Genomic DNA, 27,647 nt, shown 5'->3' with positions numbered 1-27,647 from the left:
ATCAGTAACAAGCTAAACAATCAAAGAATGTATCGCCCCTCTGGTTAGTAACAAATACTTCAAACACCTCCATGATTACAACCTAATCAAAACAAACATCTAAACTATCCAGTTCAGTAAGTTTCACTAGGATGGTACCACCAATCTAAGTACAGTACACACAAATCTGGTGACAGCCAAGAAAGTGAAAAAAAGGGTGGCTGAAAAAAGGCCAAAGAAACTCTCTACCCTCGACTTAATCCGCTGTGTTCAGAGAAAAACAGCTCCATGTTCATCCTGTGCAAACGATGAGATTACTTTGACAATATTTCACAGGAGACAATCCAGAACATTTCCTCACGTTGCTTTAGCTAGGTATTCAGATCACTACCTCTAACACTAGAAGTATTAGCTATTTTATACAGATAGTACAAGTTTATGTTTTTCCCATAAAGATGACATTATTCATATTCCMCAATATTTCAGGGGGCATGTCCAGGATTTTTAGCAATGGATGATAACAAGATGGGTAACTATGGGCAGAGCTGAACCTAAGAACCTTTGTGTCAGATAGAGGAGGAAACAACATGAACCCTCTCAGGGATGCAAATTAGGCTGCACACCTAATAGCTGGAGCCAAATGCAAAATTGGAAACAAAAAAATCAAACAAAAGAAAAAACAAAAGTGAGCAAGAAAAAAAGAACAGCTTGCTCATTCACAGTATATGATGATCCTTCACTTATTACCATCCACCCAATTGTTTTAACAGACAGATTACATTTTGGGGGATGGGAAAGTCTTTAGGTTAGATACTACAGAAGCCAGTTTCCTGTTCTATGGAGTTAAAACAAGGTGGAAAGAACACACTTTTTTTTGTCTTTACACGGCCCTGCTCTTCCAATCTTCACAGTCATGCAAAAGCCTAGAGAGCAGTGCTAAGCCCCTGGTCCTCTGGACAAGAAGCCTGCTCTTGGGACTGGRAATTTGCTAGGAAAGAAATAAGACACAGCAACCCATAGCTGTATGACAAGCACGTCCTGAACTGCAATCAGCTCTAAATCAACAATCATTTTTGTACYAGGACAGGATTGCTAACTAATAAGGCTAAGTTTGTCTCAGTAGATCATGAGACCCRAGACTTGCACAACATTGCCCGCACACCCACCTTGGAGATGCCTTTGAAAGCAGAGCCTATGTGCCTCTGCTTTCTTCTGCACTGTCACAGCAGCCCTTCCTTCTGTCACACCCAAGCCTAAAAACATCCGGGCAAAGGAAATTATTCACAAACTTCCTTGTCACAGAGGTGAAGTTATTTCAAAACAGGGTAAGCAATAATTGGGCAGTAACTGTCCAGAGCTTCAACACTCAAAGGTAATTTTCTGAGCGAAAGCCTTRCAATTACTTCTTTTTGAAGAGCTGCCAAGTTATGCCCAGGAACAGAGGCGCCGAGAGTCTCTAGCTGTAACAAATCATGAATCTCCATGCTAGATTTCACCACAGCAGCCGTGTGTCAAACTCCAAGCCTCCCAAGCAACACAAGGACGCAGCGATTGCCACCTACTACAGGAAATAACTTACCCTATACAACACAGTTCTGCTGTCTGGGAAGCAGATGATCAAGCCTCAAATAAACTCACCAGAGATGTSATTTTCCCTCTCCCTGTATTTTTGGAGCTGCAGTTCAAGATGAAATGGGTCCATACTTAGAGCATACAGCTGCTCATGATGCAGCCTCATTACAATCAAACAAATTAGCTCTCACCTCTCAACACAGATTGGAGCTGAGGGGAAGGCTGCACTATTGGCCACTTCGGACACTCCCAGCCAGACTTCTAAAGAGCAAAGTTGGAAAATGAAGAGTGAGCAGCTGAGTTCCAATCACATCCCAGATGTTGGAGGAGGCAGTACAGACAAATTTGTTCCACAGTAACACTTGTAAAATCTTGTGCTAACAAMCCCCCCGTAGATAGTGCATTATCTTGTTCTCTTGCTTCCAGTGCATTCTGCTTTGGTATTGCCTCACCAGCAGTAGGGAAAAAAAGCTCATGCTTACAACGTGAGCCGAGACCAGAGCAATGTAGGCAACTGTATGTAACAGTGAGGCATACAACGCTAGATGAGCTCTGCCTCCATCAGATGTGCCAGCACGCATCAAGACAGATCAATAYTATACACACATTCTGAGCAAATTGCCTCTTTGGCACAATAATACATTCCCCAGCACAGGTGCCATCCTTGCTGAGTAGGGCAGCGAGCTGCTGGGCACACTCCAGACAAACTGCGCGTCTCCCATCACAGCCCCCGGCGCCTTTCCCAGCGCATGCAAGCGAGCCACTGAGTTTCACTTACAGGTGGCACAGGCCTCAGCTGACAGTCAAAACCATCAGCACAGCCCTTCCTGATACACCTGGTTTTGCTCTCAACTAAACTGATAACTACATCAACTACCACAGTCACATTTTAAACCTCCCTTGAAAGCTAAGGACATCCTYTACAAACCAAATTAATACAAAGTCTTTTTTTTTTTTTTAAATATCTCATTTGGAGTAGGGAAGCTTTCTAAAGTGTTTCTGATAATTATGACTTGCATCTTTTTCACTTCACATTAGCAATACTGCATATATGACCAAAAAAGTAAAGTCAGATTGCAAGAATCAACATCACCAGCTATATAGTTATATAAAAGAAATCCTTCAGCTAGGCTTACTTTAAGAATACTATGACAGGGGTGAAAAGAAATCAGGAAAAACACAAGGAAACAAAACATTCTCAATACACCAGCAAGCTGAAGAAAGCATCAGAAAGATTAAATATAGCTATACTTTGCAAAAACTAATGTATCCATCTCATTTCATTCTTTCTGAAAGGCTTAATAAAATCCCAGAGGCAGGAACCACGGATTTGTGAGGGTATTTCAGTTTGTTTTTGTTTTGCTTCCCTGTGATATAACTAGAATAAAACAATACTATATTTCTGATTTTTCTGTCTGTTCTCTCTTCCTGGTGCCCTGGAAGATTTCCAAAATAATTTCCAAAACAATTGCTTTTGACACACTGCATATTCTCACCATTTGCCCCACATGTTAGAGCTTCACGGCGACCAACTGGCCTTGACCATGACCCCAACTCCACATGGGGCCGATGGGTCCAGAGGCCTCTCCGCTGGAAGGGCTGTCCCACCAGCCAACAACAGCACTGTGTGCACTGGCACCTTTAATAACTATTAAAGCATTATTTTAATAGCAGCTGAGGCCCAGTCTCAAATAGGTTTGGGTGCTGTATTGCTGGCTACGTGCATACTGCACCGTACCTGAGCTACCTACTCTCTGCCCAACAACTTGTCCATTTTCTTTCTGTCAGGCTACTTCTCATTCATTTTACCTGGGCCACCTCACAAGCCTTCCAGCCTGCCTTTTCAAGTAAGCTCTAGAAGCTTTAAGARTTTTATTAGTTTAGGAAGTAAGCTAGCATCACTTCTAGCCTGCCCACAACTTTAATAATGCATTTGAGGGGTAGCATGACTGGAAAACAGCACTTGGGAAGCAAAATCTTGCCCACGGCTAGGTAATATGTTAGTGCCTTTACCTGGCTATTTTTGGAAGCTTTTCTTTCAGGCAGATGTTACCCCAAGGAAAACAGTCAGCGTGTGCCAGTGACTCCATAGCAGTGATCCACGCTCTCGCCAGGAATAAATTCAAGGTAATGGAAGTCAGCTCATATCCCAGTAATAGAAACTCTCTCCTAAAGCACAAAGTGCCACACCAGTCACCAAAGAGCAGCTGCTGCCCAGCAATATGTGGTAGCTGCTCTGCATGCTGAAACCTCGACTYCAGTTGCGGATACTTTATCAGATTTATGCAGGGCAGACTTGTAGTTTCCTTCTCCCCCTTCCTCAGATGCTGGGTGAGATACCCACTACTAGGGAATCCAACACATTAATTTTTCTTTTCACTACAGCCTATGTGTGTCCTTTCTTCTCCCCTCTCCAGGCTTTATGAGTCTTGCTACAAACTGCGCATGATTTATTGAAAACCTGCAGGTTAGGAAGTGGAAGGATTTGTTTCCCCTTCTGTTCACTGTGGGTTGTGTGATCACAAGAAAACAAAACATGGAAACCAAAAGCTCACATGCTTCTGGCACGAACAAATTCAAGCATGACAAATTCCAGCCCCACAGGAATTTCCTTTATATATAGTGTACTGCACAGTGATTGCACAGGGAGGCTTTGCTTACTGTACAATTTCATGTGCATTGGCATTCTTAGACAATTACCCCAGTTGTCATTTTTGTTCATCAATATTTAGAACACGATATAATACAGAACATTTATTGACTCAGAGCACTTTACCATCTTCTACCAAAAAATCACCGTGAGGCAAGAAAATGAGGCCTCGTATTATATCCAACACATGATTCTTTCTTGAAGAAAGCTTTACTGGATTAGCACAAAATTTCATATGCTAAACATATGCATCAAGTGTGTTCATAACTCTAAAGAACTATAAATATTTGAGACATTCAGGACAAGAAGAAAATCTGCTCTAATAGACTGAATTTGCTCTGGTTTTGAATTCCCAGGCTACATGCATCAAAACTGGAAAAGACAAAGCTGTTTCCTGACTGTTTTCAATGACCTGCTTTCACAGTTCTCAAGAGCAAACTTACTGCTCTTCCCAATTCCTTTAACTTTCATCCTTTCAACTCTTTTCACATCTAGATAGATTTAATTACATACAAATGTTTATGTTGCTGTAGGAGTAGATTTTAAATATACTGTACCTTCTATTTCACTCCAATGTTTTTGCTAAGTGTCTTGTTTAAAGGCAGCTGTTTGAGAAAAGTAAAATAGTAGCTTAAACAGCAGTTTGACTTTTCAACATGAAAAATGAAGATCATAAATATCATGAAGATCATAAATATCAAAGAGAAAAAGAGACACTATTTAAGAAAACCATTAAGTTACACCATCTCCCTCCTCTGCTCAGTCGGAGGAAAACACTCCAGCCTTCTGGAACAGGCAAAAACGGCACCCAAGCCCAGAAGCTGCACGRAGCTGTAAAGGTAAAAATCACCATCACTACATTATGAAAGTCCTTAGATGGCTAAAATAAAACCTACAAGTAAAGTTTACTGGTTACTATTCTTTTCCCTCATTTTAAAATAATTTCTAGGGCATCCCCTAGAAAGGCATCCCCTACTTTTACAATATAATTTTACAGCAGTTTTCCAAACAGTTGGGTCTTAGAGAACACTTTTGCCTGATGTGGGGCAGCAGTTAAATTTGATTGACAGAGCTGGTATTCAAGAAAAAGAAGAATTACAGAAGAAAGCAGATCACAAGTTTCTCTGAACACACACGGATAAGGAAGAGTTCCCCCCCCCCCCCCCCCAGCTAGGAAGAGACATAAGTTAAAAAATGAGGAAAGCAGCAGGATGCTTTGAGAGATGAATTTTGGCAAAGCCAAATCCCCCATCGCATTTTCAAGGTGCCAACAGCAGTCAGTCTACACAAGGAGTGTTAAGTTAAACATACCTGTAACATTCCTGCTCTTGACATTTATCCCCGATTCCCCTATAGATTCACTAAAATAGGACAAACGTTTTTAATACAATCAGCCACTTCAAAGGAAGACTTTACTTCAATCTAAAGCCAAATGAAACTTAGTAGCTTGGATTTCCCTTTATGCGTTCAGTTTTTTCCTTCATATCTCTAATATCAACATCTGGAAARAAGTATTCCATTGAAGAATTGGCTCTTCAAAGATGTGCTTTATCTGCCATAAAATTAAAGGGGAAACCTTTAAGTCCTTCACAAATAATTYGGGCAAAAAAATGTTTTCCTTTAAATAACGGACAAACTCAATAGCACTTCAAACTCCAAAAGGAAACATCAATGTCCTAGAAAGTCTTGCTGTGGCCAGCCCTGCCAAAGAGCACGGGGCAGCTCGTGAGGCTCTGTGGGAGCAACCAGCACCATCCCTGCAGCATGGCCTTCAAGAGGGACTTCCCAAAACTCCTCTCTCAGGAGAGGGGCTCTCCTTGTCCTCCCACCCCAATGTGGGTGGGTTTTAATGCGGACACCTGCAATGCCAAGAAACTGAGTGGCACCGAATATAGACCAATCTTTGGGGCATTTTTCCTCATCAGGTCTGTGTTTAATAGACTATTCAAAGCCAAAGAGTTAAAAAAAATAAAATCCTGTGAAGCCTAAATATTCTAGACCCATCAGTTTATATCACACATCTCCATATCCAGAGCTCCATTCCCATCAACATTGTGCTTAAAATGGTTTAACAAGTTGATCTGATTTTGTTCTCAGTTATTAAGAGCAGGAAACTGGCAATAGGCAAGGCCAGAGCAGAGAGCAGGCTGCGCATGTCCCAGCTGCCYGGCACGCGGCCGCTTCTCCCTGCTCTCGGAGCAGTTGTTTGGATACCCAACGCCATGCGGGAATGCCAGCAGGCACACCCAAAGGAGATCATATTTACCTGATGTTTAAGCCAGTAAATCACTCGTAAAGTCCATAATCCTGGAGTACGTATCTCCTTTGGAAGCTCACTCCCAAGCTTCCAGGTTCCCATCTCTTCCTAGGAGGAGGATGCCCAGGGGCTCCGCAGAGCCGGTCCCCAGCAGCTAGCAGGGAGGCTCCTTTCTCCCGCTGCCAACAGGGCTGCGCACGCAGGGAAACAACGGGTCACACCACAGTGTGACCACAGGGCTTGCACTGAGACCTCACCAGGTTGCACAGAACCAAGTCCCACCGTGCCATATCACATCTTCAAACCCATTTCACAGCTAGGAAAGTCAGTAGTTACATGCTGTGTTTAATTGCAATGAGCATACAACATGAACTTCTAATTCTGATTTTTTTTTTTGGACAACAATTTCAGGAACAGGTGCAATCTAAGCATTAAGACAAAATTCAACTATTKCACCTTAATCTTAAAGACTCAAGTCAGTGTGACATAAACTGGCTTATGGTAATATGTGAGGAAAACTTTTGAGAGGTAGCAAGACACATCTCAGAACATGCCATTACCTACTGTCCTACTGCATGCACAGCTTTGYTACATTTAAATAGTATTCTGCTAACACATGGTATTAACTTTCTTACTTCAGCTATATCCAAGTGAAGTAAAAATGGCATGGTCTTTAATAAAGCATCTATTTGCATGAGAATTTGCAATAACTAAAACAGTCATCTTAATCCAGGCAAACTAGCCAGAGCCACAAACATCGGGCTTTGCTATATTTTAAAAAGTCTCTTTTACAGAAAACTTGATACAGTCAGTATATAATTATGACCAGGATAAGCCAGATATGCATAAAAGTGAAATAAGTGCAGCTAGAAACTTCAGTGTTTCAAGCACAGTGAAAGTGATACCAGCTGCACAGTACTTAAATGCAATTAAACTGCACTTCTAACAGAAATGTGAGGTAAATGGCAGGTAAGAGCGAACACTCTGCTGTCTCATACAGGAATACAGGCAGCACACGGTTATTTTGAAGTCTGTTTCCAAGTGGCAACACCGACAGCCCATCCCCAGCACCCAAACCACTGTGATGGTCCCTCCTCTCCAGGGAGCAGCCCCTGACCGCAGGGCAGCGACTCCTCTGAACAGGCTGAGCAGCATCCGGGGCACTGTGGTGCAAGTCTCCAGGGTGTCAGTTTAGGGCCTAGCTCTCCTGTACGGGTAGCAGCAGGTTTAAGCAACAGGCAAATGCACCACCCTGTGATTTATCCCCCCTACTCTGACCCTTTCCCCACCTTTTTTACAATTCTCTAATTTGGGGCACCAGAAGCCTCCTCAGAGCTTAATTAATGCATGGAATTCACCTCCTTTGGTCTCATTTTAATTACAAGAGAAATAAGAACAGAGTAACTAAGCATAGTTACCTAGTGCATTGTGAATTGCAGCACAAAATGGGATTTCAGTTTTTTCCAACCAGCACCACAAGCCCTGGCAACGGCACAGCCCCAGCGTGGTGGGAAAYGACGCGCCACAGCTTCTTGCCTAATTTGGGCTGAGTTTCTGGCAGTCCGGCCCCAAGTTCTGGCCACCAGGAATGCCATGGAAGCCACGTGCAGGGCGGGCTCAGCCCCCCTCACTCGAGCTGCGGACAGATGCGGCCGGTCTGCAGCCTAACCTCAAACCTACGTAACAGGCTCAGGCTGAAAACTGCTCTGTGTTAACTATGTGCGCATACCTATATCCACACACACATACATTATATATAAAAACATAGGTACACATATAAGTACCTGCATATACATACACCTTTTGTGTGTGTTCATGGGCACAAATCTTGGGCTCTGTCATTATCTCTCATTTCACTAGATTACTCACTTTTCTAATATTAAAAAGAAAGAAAATTTCTTGGTATATAAAATGAAAAAAATCAGATTCTACATCTCAGCCATTCCACTAAATCCATTATACACCCAGTGGGAGCCAAAGGTCCAATGAGTTTGCTCAGAAAGGTCCAAAATTGGAGCAAGCCAACATCAACTATTCATCACCTTGSGGAGGGAGGGAGGAAGATGAGAAGCCCTTCTGAACACCTCAACAGCCTCAAGTTCTAAGTCATRCAATTAATTTCCTTCTTATGGATAATGAACTCAGTCACGACATCACATCATATGGCCCTTGGATCATATTGAGGACTAGTTACAGATATAGAGCAAAACAGTTAAATACAGTAATTATAGATGGCTGAGAAAAACATGTAAGCTGGACTCCTGCTGCCACAGAAAAAAATGCAGCTGTCCCACAAGTCCTGGCCTATCTTCCAACTCTGTAAGACTTCAACCTCTTGCAGCACATACAGCAGCACTCAAGGCCTCTGTTTAGACACCGAAATCACACACCAAAAGCCCCACTGACCTCCATATATCATCTCATGAGTAACTTCCTCAGTAAAAGAAGCTGGCAGTGCAACCCCCAACATATAATAGTGGAACACAAAATTCTTTGCCCTTAATAGTCACACAGAAGATCTTTGACTCTTGCATACCAAAAATAGCAGTAGTCATAGGAGAGGTACAAGTACCACCATGCAAGAGATTAGGACAAAATACSACCATCACCCTCAAGCATCACGTTACAGGTTTTATCTTCATCATGACTTTGGCATAAGTCAAGTATGATCAGTAACACATTTCTAAAAAGTAATTCACAATATTATCTCAATCTATTCCATATGATGTCTACCACAAAGGAAAACGACCAGACACACAATAGTAACCTTCTATTTGCCAAAAGCATTGGTGCCAAATCATGCAAAACAATAGCATATAGGTAATTTTAAGTACACTGACTTTTTCCCCTATTTTAAATAAAATAACMAAGTACATTAAGTCCAAAAGAAAATCCAAGTTACATAACTTTGTCCTCCTAATTGGCAAACCTGCTACAGAAAGCTAGAGACCACCACCGAGAAGCTTAATCCTCAATAAACCTCTACGTAAAASGTGAGACAAATCACTTACCGTGTCTTGAGATTTATCTTTGACATCGTAGACGGCTAGTTTGATTTTCGTCTCCTCACAGATGGGGTATTCGGGTGGGAAGGTCACACCAGTCAGGAAGAGCGGGTCCCTCGTTCCCTGTGCCACACGAGCACACATTCAGTAAGGCAGCCACCGGGCACCACGCGCTTACGGAGGCACCAACACAACCAAGGGGCTTTTAAACTAGCCTAGCTTTCTACAGCAGACACACACACACACACACACACACACACACACACACACACACACAGTTAACACAGCCAGAAACAAAACTGAGCAGCTCTAAAACTTCAACTCATCAAACACTCCAGCAAGATGCCAGCTAGCTCAGCCAGCAGGTAACGGTATCTGGAAGAGTGCTCTGTAAAAACCACTGCACTTCAATCCCAAGACATGTCCTAAGGGTACAGGAAGCTTACTTTTTTTTTAAATGAACTAAAGATACAGTTTATGCAAAAAAGATGCAAGACCTCAATTAAATCACAATAAAAATCCCTTCAGAATTATCATGGTGTGCACATAAAAATATAATTTGGCATATATACACATATCAAGGTGTGTAGGCATGTATTTTTATACATACACATGCTCATATACGTGCAGTTACATATCATTACATTGGAGCACCTTTCTTAAAATTAACTCAACATTTCAGTAAATATATATTTACTTAATAAAGTAAATGAAACCAAACCTATGCCATTATTTAATAGTTTCCATCAGCTATGTTTTCAGCTCCAGTTACGATCCAAGCAGAATAGGCTGGCTAATAACACAGTTCATGGTAGACAGGTCAAGCTACACAAACTCCTTTAATTACATTTAGGGAGTGACTGACTGACTGGGGATTATGATTCCACTCCAAGCAATAATACGTTGGTGCAGTATGAGAACATCCTTAGCTGTGTCAACTAACAGYCATCTTTATAGTAGTGTATATGTCAAAGGTATTTAGATATATAGAAGCAACAATATTCTAGAAGAAATATTTTATATTATACATACATATTCCAGATATAAAAATATCTAAACTATTTAAAATATTCCTAAAATMTCCTAATTTTTAATTATGCCCCAAAAGTTGGCAAAGACTACTGAGCCAGCATCCTTAGCTCTTCTGTTAAATACAGACTTTCATGTGATGATTATCCTTTTCACCTGATGAAAATTCCTTTTGTCTGTTCCCTCTCTCCCCAAAAAGGTAGACTGAGGAAGCAAAGAGCTTGAGCACAAAAAAAATCAGGGAATTGATTCACATATAGGACATGACATTAGAAAAATCCATTTATTTCTGTTTGAATTTCTATACTACATTGTTCTAGACAGTCTGAAATGAAACACCCTTATCAGATATAAGCTATTTGAATTAAGCAGTTTCAGGATGGTTGATGGCTGAAACCATGACAGTTTAATTAGCAGTCAGCTGAAACTAAGATCACACAAAGCTCATGAAATATTCTTCTTGTGCTTAACAGTTAAAACAAGTCCTAGATAAAGTAAATTGGGGTATTTGCAGTAAGACTCCTCTGTTGTTAATTAATCCCTGCATTAAGTTGAACAAGTCACGTCTATCTTGTCTGCTCAGATTAAATATTTTTCTCTGTAAATAAAGCTTGTCCCATTCCTGACATGGATGCCTACCTGAGAAASCAAGGACTAGCAATGCAGCTGCAAAAAAACTTTTGCTACAGAACATAACATAAGTTAGAAAATTCTATATGTCACAATTATTTCAAACACATGCGTTTTCTAATTTAAAAGGCTCACTAACATTTTTCAGGTTGCAAAAATTCCATCCTTCTAATGGAAAAAAAACAGAACCAAAGTGGAAAGAATAGCTCAAAAAGCAACTATACTTTTCTAGAATTTACAATGCTTTGCAAAAATCTCTACACTATTTACAAAGCCTTGTTCTTCCATGCAAACTACAGTTCTGTTTCACTGTAAGCCCATGTCTAAGGGACTATTCTCGACGTTTCTCAGTTGCAAAAAAATAGCTCTTTCATGAAGGGGCATGTTCAAATCTAACTGTTTATGCTGGTTAAACGCCAAGAACTACAGGACTCTCCCAGGTATGCTTTGCTAGCAGCCAGCGTGTGCCTGCCTTACTAAAGGCTATGCGCTAACTCACTTGATTTTTTTTTTATCCATTTTCCAGAGGGGGAAAAAAGGAGCAATTCACTACTTGACATGTTAATTGAAAAAGAGACACTCACCTCCACGATTTCAGTGCTYGAATACCTCGTCAGAACGTGCTCGGCGGGATGCACCACTGAGACTTGTACAAACGTATTCAGCTTCCGATCACGCGTAGCAGCCACTAGATCCTTGCATGCTGGAGAAAGAACAGAAGAAAAAAATACAATGCTTAAAAGAAAACTTTGGGAAAAACACTCTGCTGCAGGCACAGGACAAAGCAAGCGCCACCGCAGCTCCAGCCAAAGCCTCTGGAGACGAGCCGACTCAACAGAGGAAGTTCCTTGGAAGTAACTGACAGAAATAGGAAGTCACATGCTGCACAACTGCACTGAGATTTCGTTTCCACTCAACAGATCTGCAGCTTCTGCAAAGCTCCCTGCCAGCAGCCAGGGACTGCCATGGGCAAATGCGCACACCCCAGCCCACGCTGCCCACGTGGGTAACCCRGAATCAGCTTGCATTTAGTCCACCACAGCATCTCTTGGCAGCCTAACCTGGTCACCTCTACACAGCACCAGGCTGTTTTTGAAGACCATCTAAGTCAGCTGAAAGCCGTCACTGAYCATCCTGGTTTGTATATTCTTATATATTCATATAAACCACTCTGCAGAAAGGACCTGGACAAATGAGACACATGCTGGCTCACTGAAAGGCTGGGTGGCTTTTGCTTTCTAGGGACACGCTGCAGTGAACACTCCAATGGGGTCTACCCAGAGCTTTCCGCAGAGCACCCATCACAGCAMGATTTCTGTAGGGGAGAAGTGAAGCCTGTGGCTTTGGGGAGGCTCGCAGCCCAGAACAAGCAGAGCCCAGAGTGCTTAGGAGCCCCTGCCAAGTGGGGGCTCCTCAGGTGCCACTGAGCTTTCCCATTTTAAAGGTGAGCCAGGTGGCCCTGCCAAGAGGAAATCTCCTCTTGGAGATCTCCTGCCYGGGAAATCTCCAGCACACACAAAAGTGCAACTCAGTTTTGTTGACACTTCCCTTCTTTGGACTCCCACATGCTGCTTGGGGTCTTCACAAAAGCACAACTGGCTGAAGCTTTGCTGCTGCTCCCCCAGAGCAGCCACRAGAAAACAAGCAAACTATTAAATTTAACCTTCAAGGATTCTTTTTGTGCTTAAGCCTAGGCTGCCATGAAGGCAGTCTGAAACTGATGGGACCAGAAATCAGTGCTAAAAGTGGGATAAGAACAACAGCCTGTGCAGACTGAGGTCCTATGAACAGCTGACATGACAGCACCCAACCAGAATACCAAGTTAACAACAACTCCTGGTTTCCAAAGCTCACCACATCATTGAAATTAAGTATCAGAACTATTTGATACAACCTTCATACAAAAGCAATAGCTTTTCCACCTTCTGTTCTGCAATTCTGTTTTTAGGGTATCTCACTGGCACACTAGAAGATGCACTTCCAGAGAGAGGCTAAGAGCTGCTGGTCTTCATCATTACAAGCTGCAACTGACAGAAATGCTTCAGGTTTTCCCCCCTGCCCCCAAATGAGGCTAACCACAGACAACTATATGGACTAGTACTAGAGAGGAGAAAAGACCAGGGGAGAAAAAAAACAAGAGAGACAGAAGCTTAGGGGAAAAAAACCTACAACTTTGTGCAGAATCAGACAGCTGAACTTTTCCCGAAAGTATTGTCACATGATGAACAGGAAAAAAATCACTGAACTAACAGTTTGATTTCATTGCAAGAGTTCAAATACATCRGCCAGATAGGACCAACCAAGAATCCAGATTTTTATCCCATTGATAAAACATTTGAGAGGAAGACACTGTTAGGTGACTACTACCTTGGAAATTCTTGAGCTTAGAAAAATATTCATGTCTGCAATGGCAGGGAAAGTCAGTCATTAGAGCATCCTCCAGCCAAAAAGAAGCCCAGCAATATGATCTCAAATTTCACCCAGTAGAATTGACATGAAAATATTTCACACACATCTCACCAATGAGGAATAGCTGCACAAAATGTTTCTTGGAGCTTCCAGTGTAGAACAAGAAATGAGATAAGATGAAACATTCGTCTAGTTTAATTCAAGCTATTTGTCACTTGAYTGTGACTGCCAGCTACTGCTTTTCACAGCTACCCAGGTTTCAGTAAGAGGCTGTTCAATAACATTGTCACCAAGAGGGGACAGAGGGTTTGGAGTGACACAGAATTTGGGCTCCAGTGCAATACTTGCCTTAAACACACATTGACCAATATGTTTAACAAAGCGTAAGGATTTCTTTATTATTAACATTTGTAAGAGGAAATAATAGAAGTTTGGTAYATCCTGTCCCTGAATGGAAAGTTCCACAGCCCAACAGCACATTACTGCTGTTTGAATTATTGTACCAGGAATATCTCTCTGAAAGCCTTATGTCTTGATAAAGGAACTCCCAGCTTGCTTCGCAAGGAAATATTGCAGAGCTGTCAAAGTGGGGCACAAGCTATAGATGTATACAAACATCTAACAGATGTATAAATACATCTGTTTAGCACTGAGATTGGTTATTCAAAAAAAAATGCAAGGCAARTGAAATGCATGTTTCCTGTCTGCCTTCTTAATTCAAAGTGTAACACAGTAGAAGCAGGTAAAATAAGATCAATACATTTTCCCTCAAAACTATTCCCAAACAGACCACATACTCAGGTTACATGACTTGTTCAATATTTCATTGTGCTCAAAATAATCCTGCAAAAACTCATCAACAAAATCCAGGGGACTGCAGTGACAGCTTGTACTTGCATGCTAGAGGCRCATGAATCTCCTCATTGTGACCGTTGACTCAGGGTGAAAAGCTTGAGTCATCCATTCCCCTAGTGATCCCATCGTATACTGAGTCTATCATGTACCGAGAGTGTTTAGGGAAGAATTGCATCAAGAGTGCCTTTTTTTAATAGAAAAAATCGTCTAAGTCTGCCATATGTTAGGCACAAGAAAGAAATCAAAGTATTCACTACATGTAGGACCAAAAAGAGCTAAAAGGAAGCTCTGATCTAGACAATATTTACAAATATATATTAACAAATAAGGCATAATACTGTGGTCTATGCATAAAACTGCTTTAGCATTTAAATTACCTTCAACCAAAAACAGCTATCCTTCAACATTATTTTCAAAAGAATAAAAGCAGAAAGGGAATATTTTAATAGTTTTTTTATTTCCATGACTGTTGCTGTTCCACTCAATACAACAATAATATTCTTACACAAATCACACATTATACAAATCCTAGTCGTGCACTTACAACTAACATGCACGTCCCACAGCCACTACTTCACACACAATTTCCCTGAAAATGCACGAGGCAGATCTTGGACTCTTAACTCCAAGGCACTTGGACTCTTAAGTCCTTGTGCTTCTCTTTAGGCTGCACTGAAAGACAGATTGTTCTTGTCTGGCTTCACACACACGTAGGAGCAACAGAAGCAAAATTCCTTACYGTTTGTTCACAACTGGCTTGTGCTGCAAACACGGTAGAGATTTGCGTCATGTTTTGGTGACCACGCAATGGGATCAGGGAGGACGCATCCAAAACAAGAGCAGTAAGGACGAATAGAGCRCACACACACAAAGTCAACGACCACTTAATCAGTAGAAAAAAAGTCTGGAAATTTATGCTCTCCCTTTGCTGAAACTACAACAGTTTTGAATAGGTGTTCAACGCTGCTACAAGCACGAAGTCCAGCAGATTCAGAACAAATTCATATGGCTAAGAAGCAGAGGAAATGCAGCATCTCCCAAGACCAAGACAGACCCAGGTCTAGAACAAACTACGTGGGCACGAGGACCAAAATGCATCCAGCTCACGGGGTAGTGGAAACGGGAAGCCAAGGACTAGAATGAAAACTGGGAAATGGCATTGACAGTGCAATGCTCATTTGTTTTGGTTAGATGAGAAATTGCAGCGTGTTTGCTAAGGTCTCAGAGTCAACAAATTCTCAAGATAGGTATTAAACTACATGATCATCTGTGAGGTAGCTTTTTTCTAGCCAGTAACAGAAACCACGTACTTTCCCTGGATTTCATTCCTTTGCCTTTTCCAAACCAAAGCAGATCCCAGGTGACCAGCATGGGCGGGAATTAACCCTCATGCTTATGTTCTTTCCAAGATACACCATTCTGCCTGGTTTCAGAACAGATCAGTATGTGAACATCATAGGGCACAAAGAATGCTACCAAAGTGTGTACCACGCACACACAGGAACATACAATGACRTTTTTAGTTATTTTGTTAGCATTGCAGCAGCACTGTCTTCCCAAAGCAACTCAGCTCATAAATCTTAACATATGGTCTGTCCAGATAGGCTCTTGAGAAACTGTGATTGCTCTTCTTCCTTAACAGGCAGGACAACATATTAAAAATAACACTACTCCCTTCAGACCTGTGCTGTATGCACAGCACTCGACACCACACATTTTTCTTTCCTCCATCTTATGGAAAGGGTAAAAAAAAAGGAAAAAAGCAAGCACTGCCACTGCTTCTGCATCCAGCAAACAGAGAGGCCTAGTCAAGCTTGCTAAAAAGCCCACCTTCACTCAGGTTTCAAAGAAGTTAACCTTGAACCACAATAAGGATTTGGAATAATCCAGCTCCAGGACACACARGGAAACGTGGACTGAGGAGTGTAAAGACAACTGCAACAGCAAAGTTCTCTCTGCAAGGCAGAACTGCCGGAAAGCAGCTGAGGCCAAYGCTTGGGAACTGCTATTGCTTAATGGCAGCTTAGCACCAAACTGTCCATTAGCATCACTAATGAACTAGCTCACYAGCACCCCATCATAAGTACTATTAACCAGTTCGCCCACTTGTGGGCTAGCAAAATTATTTCCATCTGCCACACTGTGGGACTAGGAACACCTACAGAGCAGGGAGAACTCGCAGGTCACTCCCACAGCAGCTTGCAGGGAGATGACTCCTAGTCCAACACTAGCTGGGAAAGGACACAGTCGCAAGCAGAAAGGCACCCTGATACAGCCGTGAAACAAGCAGGTGTGAGAAGAAATGCTTGTTACCAGCAACAGCTACCCCTAGATGCCCAGACCCAGGTGAACTCCACCATGAGAACAATCTCTAATGAGAAGATTGCATTTGGGCCATGCATCCAACCATGTGAAATGATATTTTTTTTAATCAAAGAAAAGGCCAAGAGCACAGTTCCCGCTTGTATGAAGACAAACATGTTTATTYTCTGAAACATACAGCTCATTGCTGAAATAACTTAGTTATAATCTCAATGAAACATAACACTATCTTTCTGGGATACTTGCAATTAATAGGGAGAAGGATTTTTTTTAAACCAATAATCCAATGAGAAATTACTGCCAGAGAAGCTGTATTGGCCCAAGTCTAATGAAAGAGCTATGTATGCCAACTCCAGAAATACAGGTTTGGAAGCAGCAGAAATAAAGAACATACATTAACTATTCTCACCGTAAGTATTAAGCAAGTATGTGATCCARGAAGAGAACCAATCATTATCCACTTAAGCTGCGACTAAAAGACTACAAGTGTTTTAGGTATCACCGAAACAGGCAACGAGGGCTGCTGGGAGTGTTGCTTATAAAGAGTGGGCCCAAGTGGGGTGCTCATGCCCAAGAGCYGAGATGCCAGCTGCACTTACAGTCCCATTTGCACATGGAATGGCAAATCTGGTTCAAATCACCACTGTCAATACCAGCACTGTTCTATTCCAGAACAAGTTCTGCCCACCCTGAATTTTGTAGAACTAATGAACTTCAATTTGTTGCATCTTTTGTGAAAGCCTCAAGCTGCACTACAGCATCACGTACAGGGCTTCTGCAGGGGACTCTCCTATGGTCTCAAGGAAGGTAAAACAAACACCAAGGCTCAGAGCCAACCTCTAACCCCTGCACCGCAGCTTCCGCCTGCGGTAAGAGCCGTTTCCTGAGYGCGGTTTCCAGCTGCTCTGAACCCCAGAGCAGGGCTGTGTCACGCACAGKGCCTTGCTCTTCAACCAGCACCAGTTCACACAGCTGAAGCAGGAGAGATGCAAGGGGCTCAGTAAGTGACTGGCACTTTACACACACTTCTCACAGCCATCATATTCCAGTGCTGAGTACACACCATTACTTGTGCTGGACACTCATTTTGGGCTATTTACATTTGGATAATTGCATTCATCAGTTACTAACTTGTCAGATAATCTGCTCCAGCAAGTGCATTGCAGAAGATGATGCTCCTCCAGCTTTACCTACCAGTTGCACACAGCTACTTCCAGCGCCTCACTGTTCTGAACCTGAGCTACACTGTGGCAACAAGGCCACAGAAACAGATTTTTAGCTTTCCTCAGAATAGCTAGTTCTTATGGTTACAAAACCATATACTGCTCTTGTTCAAGATTTTAAATTCCTTTAACTTTTGAAATTACATTTGGAAATGTATGCCTCTACTTCTTTTATACTGACAAACATAACACTACCTGAAAAATAATCCCTTCAGAGAAGATTTCATTTACTTAGAGAGCTGTGTATGCTGCAATAGAAGACAGCTATTTTAAAAAGACAATTTCTCTCACATGTTGGCAGTCTAGTGACACCAAAACATAGCTTCTGCTATTGCTTTAGGTTGCTGTTACTTTCATTATCCTCTTTACCTTCTGTCCTGAACTATCCCTCTCATGGTACCCTTTATTAATGGCATTTATGCTCTGCCCTGGAGGTGACTTCATTTCTCTTGAAAGTGAAACAAGGAAAGGAGAGAAAAACAAGAAATGCTTAAAGGCTTGTGAAAACTTGCTATACGTTATTACACTACAAAACATATCTATACCAAAACACATTTTGACAGTGCTATTCCAAGGCTGTAATTTATTTTGGTATTGTTCTATTTCACACTATTACAGAAGGGCTTAAATCTCCAGGAAAGAAAGATAAATACCATTTTTTCTCTTCACCTTTTTCAATATTTTCATATTAAGTATCTGCYGGAGTAAAAATCTATGCTTAATGCAATTTCAGAGGTTTCCCTGAAAATGGAGTGGTTACAAGTATCAACACCAAGAGTTTAAGAGTACACAGACCTCCCTTTTTCAACTACCTCAATTGAAATACACAGTAAGCTCACAGCAAACATCTAGGAGTTGACAACTTACTCTGCATTTCACTTACAAAATATATACTGCCACTTCTTCGCACAGCTTTGCGGAAGCATACAATTAAAAAAAATTATCACCAGCACCACCAGAAGCTGAACAGGARCAAGCATGCCAGGTCCTGCACGCACAGCCCTTTGCCAGTCTCCCTCACTTGTTTTCATTACAGCAGCACGCACAGCACACCGTGACACACGTATTTGTGCACCAGTCCCCCAGGCCTCAGGTGCAGCACAGTGGTTTTGCTCGTCAGAGGGCAACGCTACTTTAGAAGACCGTGGAGATGAACTTTCTGCACAAGGCTCTGAGAAACGCAGCCGCCCTGCCAAGCGGGAGGCTGCAGCCCCAAGCGTGGGAGGCCAGAGCTGCACAAGGAGGCCGTGGAGCCCATGAGATACTGCTAGTGAATGCTGCTCTTCATTCACATATGCCCAAGGGAAAAAAACAATCCTTCAGAAGCATTATACAACAAAAGCAATCACAAAGACGGTGACAAGACAACAAGATGTACAGGAAGGTACAATATTAGTAGCTCACAAATGAGAGTATTGACAACAGCTAGTTACTACTYGAGAGTACATAACTGAACATCCTTCAAGTGTCATTTGGCTGAGAAGATTTGTGTTCCTTTCTTTTCATGTGCTACAAGGATGCAGCCTCCAGTGGAGAGCCAACAAATCAACTTGGTTTTGATCTATTTTATAGCTTCCCAAAAAAGGCATCCAAAAGAATGCAGAACTAATTGAACACTAATTGATCTGTCCTTAATGAACAGTGCTCAAAATGGACAGAGCACRACCTGTAAAACATAGGCAGGTTATTACTGAGCTGTGCTATTGCATATGTTGTCATGATGCTACATGCAGAATCTCACTGCACAGCAGCCTGATAGGCAAGCAAAAAAGATGAGTTCTCTGAAAAGTCCTCTACAGAAAACAGAATAAAGCAGTAGTCCCTTGAATCATGTCAGGGCTCCTCCTTTACAGAGTAGGTGTTCTTTGTCATGCCTAAACACAAAGGCAACTAAAAAGTACTTCAAAGTCAAAGTAAACAAGAGGAAGCCACTTTTAATCAAATGAGAAAGTAGATTTCTGCAATTCAGAACAATCACTTTAGTCCTTCAATAATTGCACTTTCTAGCCAGGAAATGCATGATAAATGCCAAGTAATCTGCATGCAGGCCATAGTTAAAAGAGAAAGATATCCCCAATGAGTAAGACTTGTCTGAAGAGGTGTCAATTATGGATTAATAGCTCAATTAGAGATCCAAGCCAGAGACAATGCTTTACTCCTCAGGGGAGTTAGAAATAGCTGCTCTGATAAATAATTTGAGATAATAGCAAAGGAGTTTTATAACACAGCAAAGTAACTCCTTTACAAGGAGGTTAAACACAAATAAAATCCATCTCTTTCCATATAAGTGATATAAAATCAAGAAATAATAAAAGCCCACAAGGGTCAAGGGTTGTGTCAAAGGACAAGTTTCACAGAATTCATTTCTTGCAAGTGTTTTGGATTCACTCAGGGAAGAGGAAAAAGAAACACACACCCCACTTCACTCCTAAGCTTCTCCCCAAGAGTCCTTCACAATCATTAGAAGCCYGTAGGTACATACAGAGCCTTAAAAGACTAAGGCACACCAGCAAATGCGGGGCGACACCCCACCGTGAATGCCCTTTGATAGTAGTTCTAAATAACCTGCTTCGAGAAGCAWACACATAGAAATCTCTAGATTCTTCAAAAATCAACACTATATTCTCCTTAAAAGATGCTAGCCCATATTTATTACTTTAAGTTATCTCACAAATCTACAGAGATCAGTAGTCAGTATTTTAAAATAAATCTAAAAGGGCTTCGACACAAATTGCCTTACATATTTCCAGCAGGAACTCCTTTAAGGTAGGAAATCTGCTATTTACACAGGTTGCAACACAACGTTTGAAACTAAGTTTTTTGACCATACATAAAAAAAATAAACACATACCTTTCCCAAAGAAATAATTTAAAATTGCCTCATTCACACACACACACAGTAAGACAGAATTAGCTAAGGGTTAAAAATAGTTCTTAATTTATTTCTTCAGAGAGCTCCTGGTGATTTCAGGTTTAAATGGAGAATGAAGTAGATATTGCTGCTCTTCATCTCAACGGGAGTACGCTGCCTACATACTGCAGGTACATTACTACATGGCTCTTGTATTTTATTTTTTATTATTTTTGTTAACAAAGTACTTCAATTATAATCTTTACCACCAAAACACCTCACCTTGCTATATATGGAGAATTCTGTTCCTTCCAGAGTGCTAAAGCAAATTCTTCTTAATTTATCAGAATATCCAACTAGAATATCTCATGAGTGCGATCATGTCCATCATGGAAAAAAACTGCTTACCTTAAATACAACAGGAGAGAATTTCAGGTTCAACTTGTCAGCTTTAACTTATGGGCATTCAAACATGGTCCACAAGACACACAAACATTTTGCTCCTCRCTCCCTCTTACTTGCTATCAAGAACTTCAATTTACTGGCCACCCAGTAAATGCTTCAGAGCCACCTGGATTTCGTGGCTGCTCTGGTGTCTGTGAAGACACCAGCTCTTCTGGGGCCTGCAGGGAAACCTCATTTTCAAGGCAAATTTCACCACATTTCAAAACTTTCAAAAGAAACTGCATCTCTAATTAATGCATTTGTAAGAGGAAGATGACTTCAGCCTTCCTCTAATTAGATGTTTTTCTTCACATGACTCCTATACTATTGGAACAAAATATAACATAAAGGCACAAACATACACAAAACAGACATGTCAATACCAATTTATCATCCCAGGCCAAGACCAGYAACAACTTATCGATGGCTTGCTGAGCTCTCCCCTAGCCCTGATTTGCTCTATCAAAGAAATAAGGCAATTCAACTGCTATCATGCCATGAGAAGCACATTCGATGCACCATAAAGCATTACAGTKCCCTAAAACTCCTTATATTCAGATGGATAGTAACAATTTTAACAGTCCAATTGCAACATAATTAGGATGATTACTTTCAAATACTCAAGTATTTCTAGGCAATACATGCCTTTCTACCACAATATGTGGCAGATAACTACAAGAGTCACCTCMAAACCAGGCAGAACAGCTAAGTCTAAGAAAAACCCTAGAAATCCCTACTAGCCTGTTGCATGGCAAATCCTTCACATTATGAACATTGTTCTTTGCTTCCTAACAGGTTCTGCCCCTGTCTTGAAAAGGCCATGTGCTCCTCACATCTGCCTAGGAACACTCCCMGGACTATAAAGGGGCCTGAACAGTAGCAGAAAAAAATTGACAGGTTTCAGCCCCTGAAACAAAAATCTATACACTGAAAGTACTTGTAAACCTTCCCAACAAAACCAGCACCTCTCCGTAAGAGGTGAAAAGAAAGGAAATCAGTCACATCCTGAACAGTCAAAATGGCAACTGCCTGGGAGGCAGGGCAAGCTTAGAAGATAACAACCATGCCAAAACTCTCATCCAAATCCCTGTTGGAGGTAAGGAAGTTCTAGTTTAAGAACAAAGAAATAATTCATCCTGATTTGGCTTGCTGCTATCTGCATAAAAGTCTTCAGGAGAAATGACTCTCAGTAAGGATCTTAATGGTCCTCCCCATTCAAAGCAGCTTCCTGGATCCAAAAGAGCAATCAACAACATGTATCTGTCTTGTACAACTCACTCATCAGGTATCAACTATATGATCATCAGGTCATGCAAACAGCTCTACTCACCAACACAGAGGAATCAGGGAGGAAGGAGAGCTTAAAGACAGACTCACCCAAAAAGATGTTGTCTACCCAAACTCCCCACACAGCTGCTAGGTCAGGCCAGGTCACCCACCCAACCACACCGACATCTCCCCCCATCACCCTCCTCCACCACCCCAGCACTCTGGGCTAAAAATCTGACATGCCACAGACGCACAAAAAAGTCACCGTGCATGAGATCTGAGATCCACACTGAAGATATACATGGGTGATACAAAGAGAGTTACTTGAGAGTGAACTTCAGAAACTGAACCAGAGCAAGCACGTAGATTGGCAAGACAAGCAGCATAAAGTATGCGCAGTAGGAGGTGTATGAGTCAAAGCTTGGGAAAAGTAGGAAGCAGCGGGGGGGAAAGAAGAGTAGCATGTGCCTAAAATAACTTCTCTTTGGCTTAAAGAAACAATCTTTAATCCTACATATCTATGAACTAAGAAAAAATCCTGGAAACAAGTTTTCAATTACAAAGTATTTTAAAAGTCGGTGTCACGTTCACTAAGACACCTAACATACTTCAGAAACCAAGCATAAAGCTTCTAAAAATAAAGGACAAATTTAGACACTTTTTTGCTTAATACTTAAGCAAAATACTTAAGGAAATTAATAAGATATAGCCTGATTTTGACAATCACCTCAAATGCCTACCTGTGTCTATAAATTCTTAAGTAATTCAAACTTTTCCTAGAGTAATTTTCAATAAGCCTTACCAAGTTACCATCAAGGTTCCTAAGTGCTTTAAACATGTTAATTCAGAAACTACAAGTAGCTCAGACAGTGAGCATCCTTGTAATCTAAGATAGATTAACCCATACTAAGATCCATACTGATAGGCAGTTGGAGCAGCTCCACCCTTTCTTACAGTTTTCAGCATAGACCTAACCCTTCTCCTTGGAAGTTTTGGACATGAAGATTTTTGAAAGAGTGAATCAACATATATGAATTGTGAGAAAAAATGTGAAGGCACCACACTATCATCTCCAGTACCAAGATGAAAGGGCTTTTTACTGAGGAGCATACCAATCTTTCTTTAAAACTCTGAAAAAGTAACATCTCATCCTTCTATTCCTTTTTCCCTGGCCATTAAATGTAGCAATTAGGCATCTTGAAAAATCTGGGTTTTTCCTCCAAGAATTCAAGCCTACTACTATCTACGGCATCATTCCAGAATGGTTTGATAAARCTGTCTCAGAAGAGTTAAATCCCATAAAACCCCTTCAACTGCTAAACAAGCTTTTCAAACAGCTCCTTTAAATGGATTAGCCCCAACTATGCCAAATTTATCACTAATCATCCATTTATATCAAAACCCTAGTGAGTCACTGTGTAAAGTCCTTATTCTATCAGATTAATTTCCCTTACAGTTGATTTATACTTATCATGATTACCAGACTGTAATCTAGTTTTCCCTCATACTTCTAAAAATTATGTATAGAAGCAAAAACTTCCAGAGAAGGCACTTGAACCTCTTGAAGAGCAAGAAAATTGCCTGAAAAAATATGTACCTGAGTTCAGTACTCTTGATATGCCAATTTCTTTTTATTGTGGCTTCTTAAACTATATATTATTGATATTAGCGTATGTGCTATTTCTCTGCTCAAAAGAGTTGAAGCAGCCCACTCCAGAGCAAATAAACATCCCTCCATTCAATAAAAACCTGCCCTGGTGAGTAACTGTTCCACAACACTGTATAATATTGATTTTTAATCTCTATAACCTATGCATAGTTTGAATTTACTGTTTAAATAGCTGCTTAAGTGTCTATCATTAAGTAGCAATGGATGCTGACACATTGAATGTGCTTATCTGACTACTACTCTCAAGAATTACTTCTTGACACACTAAGTAAATACATAGTTAACTAAAGAATAATGTTATCCTAACCAAAATGTGTTGTCAAAGAGAAAATATATAAATATGTATGCATACATATATGYACACACATACAAATCAACTTCTGATSTGAACACAACAGTAATATTTTAACACCAGCACCATTTTGGATTCAAATACTTCAGTTAAACTCYTTAAACATACAAGTAACAGGCAAAACTGAACCTGAGCAGTTTCCAAAGTTTCATTACTGAGGACCTCTGAGTCCTTGCACATACAGCAATAAGCTTGCAAGAGATTACAAGCTAAGGATTGAGAGTACGCTCCTCTCTGGCTCTAGCACAATTCAAGACAACTCCTAATGTCAAATTAGGAAAGGACGGTTTAAAACCTCAGTATTGTCCACAGATGCAGATTGAAAGTCTGGCCCAGTTCTTCAGTGCTCAAAAACGTGGAAGACTAGATATGTGGTAGAACTATAGACATGCATAAGTTGTAGAGAGGCTTTTGTTTTTAGATATATACATTTTCATATTTTTAGAGAGAATACGAATCTTAGAATACGAATCTAATCTTAGATAAAAATTTGAGTAATGAATATGCAGGTAAGTAAATCAACATGACACAACAGACTTAGAAGGAAGGGGAAAAAAATGAAGAGCTAAGAAAGGCAGCAAGCAGAGGGTACACACTGGCTCCATCCAACGAATTTGCAAGCAACTAGAAGGGTATTGGGATGCCCTTGCACATTTTGCAAGGGTGAGAACAAATATGCTTGTAACATAGCYTGCTGTCAGTCTTGCATAGCTGCTAAGATTTTAAAGGGAAAGTCAATATTTTTTTATTTATTTTTATTTCTGTAGCAGTGGCTTTATACCTACCCTAGAGCATCAAAATGGTATGAAATAACCAATTCATACTGAAGAACCTGGCAAGATTCAGATAGCTTTGGCCACATCACTAAGGGAAGCAAATCCTCTTCTCTGGCAGGGTGGGCAGTATATAAAATTCAGAAAGCTGCTTTCTTCTGAAGATGTGCCCAATGATAGAGGATCAGAGCCTTCAGAGAGATTCAAACTCTGAAAAACTTTATTGTAAAGTTCACCTCTACACATAATGTAATTTCCTTTAACAACAATGTTGAAATAGAGCAAAATTCACATTTCACTAATCAGTTACACTGAAATAAATCTAGTCAGCTCTGGGACTGAGGCTAGGCAACCAAAAATAGGACTTCCAAAAAGAACCATCTTAGTGGAAGAGCTGACCCTGTGCATTTCAAAGTCATGGGAAAGATTTATATCAGCTTCAGGGTTTGTCACATCAGTTACTTAGGTCCAGGATCTGTTTATTCTCCTTTTGCTCTGTTCCTGCCCTCCACTCATCACCCTGCAGAGGCATCTGCTACTACTGCGCTGCCTCCCAGTGTTTCCTACAAGAGCACGTGGGAAGGAAGAGAATGACCCAAAAAGCCAAGCAATGAAATGAAGTTTGAAAAGTAAAAATGTAACAAGAGTTACAGTCTCCTGAAACAGTCGTGTGTCCAAACAGCCTTCACAAATACAAAAAGAGAATGACTGAGTTTAAAGAAAACTGACTCTAAAATAAGGGACATGAATAAAAATTAAGTACACTCTAGAAAACACTGGATGTGTTGTGGTATAAAGCTGTAATTCATCACAAATGTTTCTTAGTTTCACAGTTATCTGAACTGTGAAAAACGTTAACTTTAAGGTGAAAGAAAACTTGGATTTCTCTGTGGAGGTCATTACTGTTACTTTTCTTTAAAAAAAATAAAGCACATTACCATTCCGTATCCATATCACTCTGAAAAGTAGCTAACTTGTTGCAGAGTAAAATTAACATTTCAAAATGTAGTTATCAACTTCAAACATGAGATGAGCATCTAGGTATTCTAAGCAAGTCTAATAAATTAGGCAGTACCCAAATAATCCTGAAAACCTGTATTCTGCTATACTTACCGATGAATTCTATTTATGAGATTTATTTATTGTCCCATTGAACACTAATGACAAAAGAGCTGGGAAGTATGGTTACATGRTAACAGCTATGAAGTAATTTTATATAGTTAAAAACATGTATATATTAAGTGATATAAGCAATGTTTACTTGCATACATAAATTCATACTTTTAAAATTCTATTTCTAGTTACACATACCATATAAATAATATCATATTAACAAAATTATAGGCATACACCATGTTTCTAGATCTAGAAGCAAATGAATGCTTCATAGAGCTATGTCTGTGTGGAAGGCACGTAGAACAGACCYGCAGAGTGTACTCCCTTTCTCTTATTTCAACTACAAATGCTGCTTATGTCACAACTTACACTTCTTATTCCTCTAAATTAGGAATTCATGTCAGCATTTGGCTGTATTAGCTAAAACAGCATTTGGTTGAATTAGCTTAAACTTCCTTAGAAACTCTTTACATATACGTTACCAACATTTAGGCTGACTGTTTCAGGAAAAGCAAACGAGTGAGCCTGTCCTTGCTTACCCACAGTAAGCAGAAAGCAGTCAAGCTCCCTTACRAGACACAGGGCTTGTGCAAGCACCGCTCGTTAGGGCTTATGGGTTAAGCAATGGCATATACTCAGCCACTTATTTTTAGTTATTGACTTACTGTGAAAATTAACACTGTTCATGCTGTTTCAATATCAACATTGGACCAAGCTGCTTAYAGATGTAAATCAAGGCATCAGGAAGCACGCTTAGTCTGCCAAGGGGCAGCCCAGCACTCTTGGGCACACGAGGTGCACGGCAAAGCAGCGCAGCATTATAGACCTCAGATGAWGTTTGGCAAGTTCAACCAGTCAAGATTCTATAGGCAGTACTTCAAGGACACCACACATGTGGTCTCCCACCAACAGGCACCCATTTCCTTTTTAATTTCATTTTAACATGTATTACATTATGTCACATAACATCATAGACAAACACTTCATTTCATTACAATTCCAAAGAAAAAACAAAATTTTTATCTTACCAAGACTGAACTCCAGCTTTGGTTCATTTGCAATTTTCTGAATACCTTTTAACAGTAAGGAAAAAGGTAATTAGAAATAATTTCATTTCAATATCTAGCTTTTTAATATGCAGTAAAATTAACCTGCCTAATTCATACATTGATAACTACCTGTCATTTCTGGTGAAGTATCATTTTACATTAAAAGCTCAGTGAAAGAAAGCTTTTTATGAAA

General features: G+C 40.6%; 1 protein-coding gene across 1 annotated transcript in view; it reads right to left on the bottom strand.

The window, feature by feature from the left end:
- Nucleotides 1-27,647, bottom strand: part of INPP4B (inositol polyphosphate-4-phosphatase type II B) — a 160,624-nt gene that overhangs the window by 122,765 nt on the left and 10,212 nt on the right. Inside the window, exons 3-5 of the mRNA XM_026042591.1 lie at nt 27,434-27,478; nt 11,707-11,825; nt 9,470-9,586 (exon numbers count right to left, since the gene is read on the bottom strand). Coding sequence (XP_025898376.1) covers nt 9,470-9,586; nt 11,707-11,825; nt 27,434-27,478 — 281 coding nt within the window. The remainder of the gene's footprint in view (nt 1-9,469; nt 9,587-11,706; nt 11,826-27,433; nt 27,479-27,647) is intronic.

Source organism: Nothoprocta perdicaria, unplaced genomic scaffold, assembly GCF_003342845.1.
Source record: "Nothoprocta perdicaria isolate Ctin4 unplaced genomic scaffold, notPer1 scaffold_31, whole genome shotgun sequence".
Lineage (NCBI taxonomy): Eukaryota > Metazoa > Chordata > Aves > Tinamiformes > Tinamidae > Nothoprocta > Nothoprocta perdicaria.
Note: the sequence above shows the minus strand (reverse complement) of the source record. Positions and strands in the feature narration are given on the sequence as shown.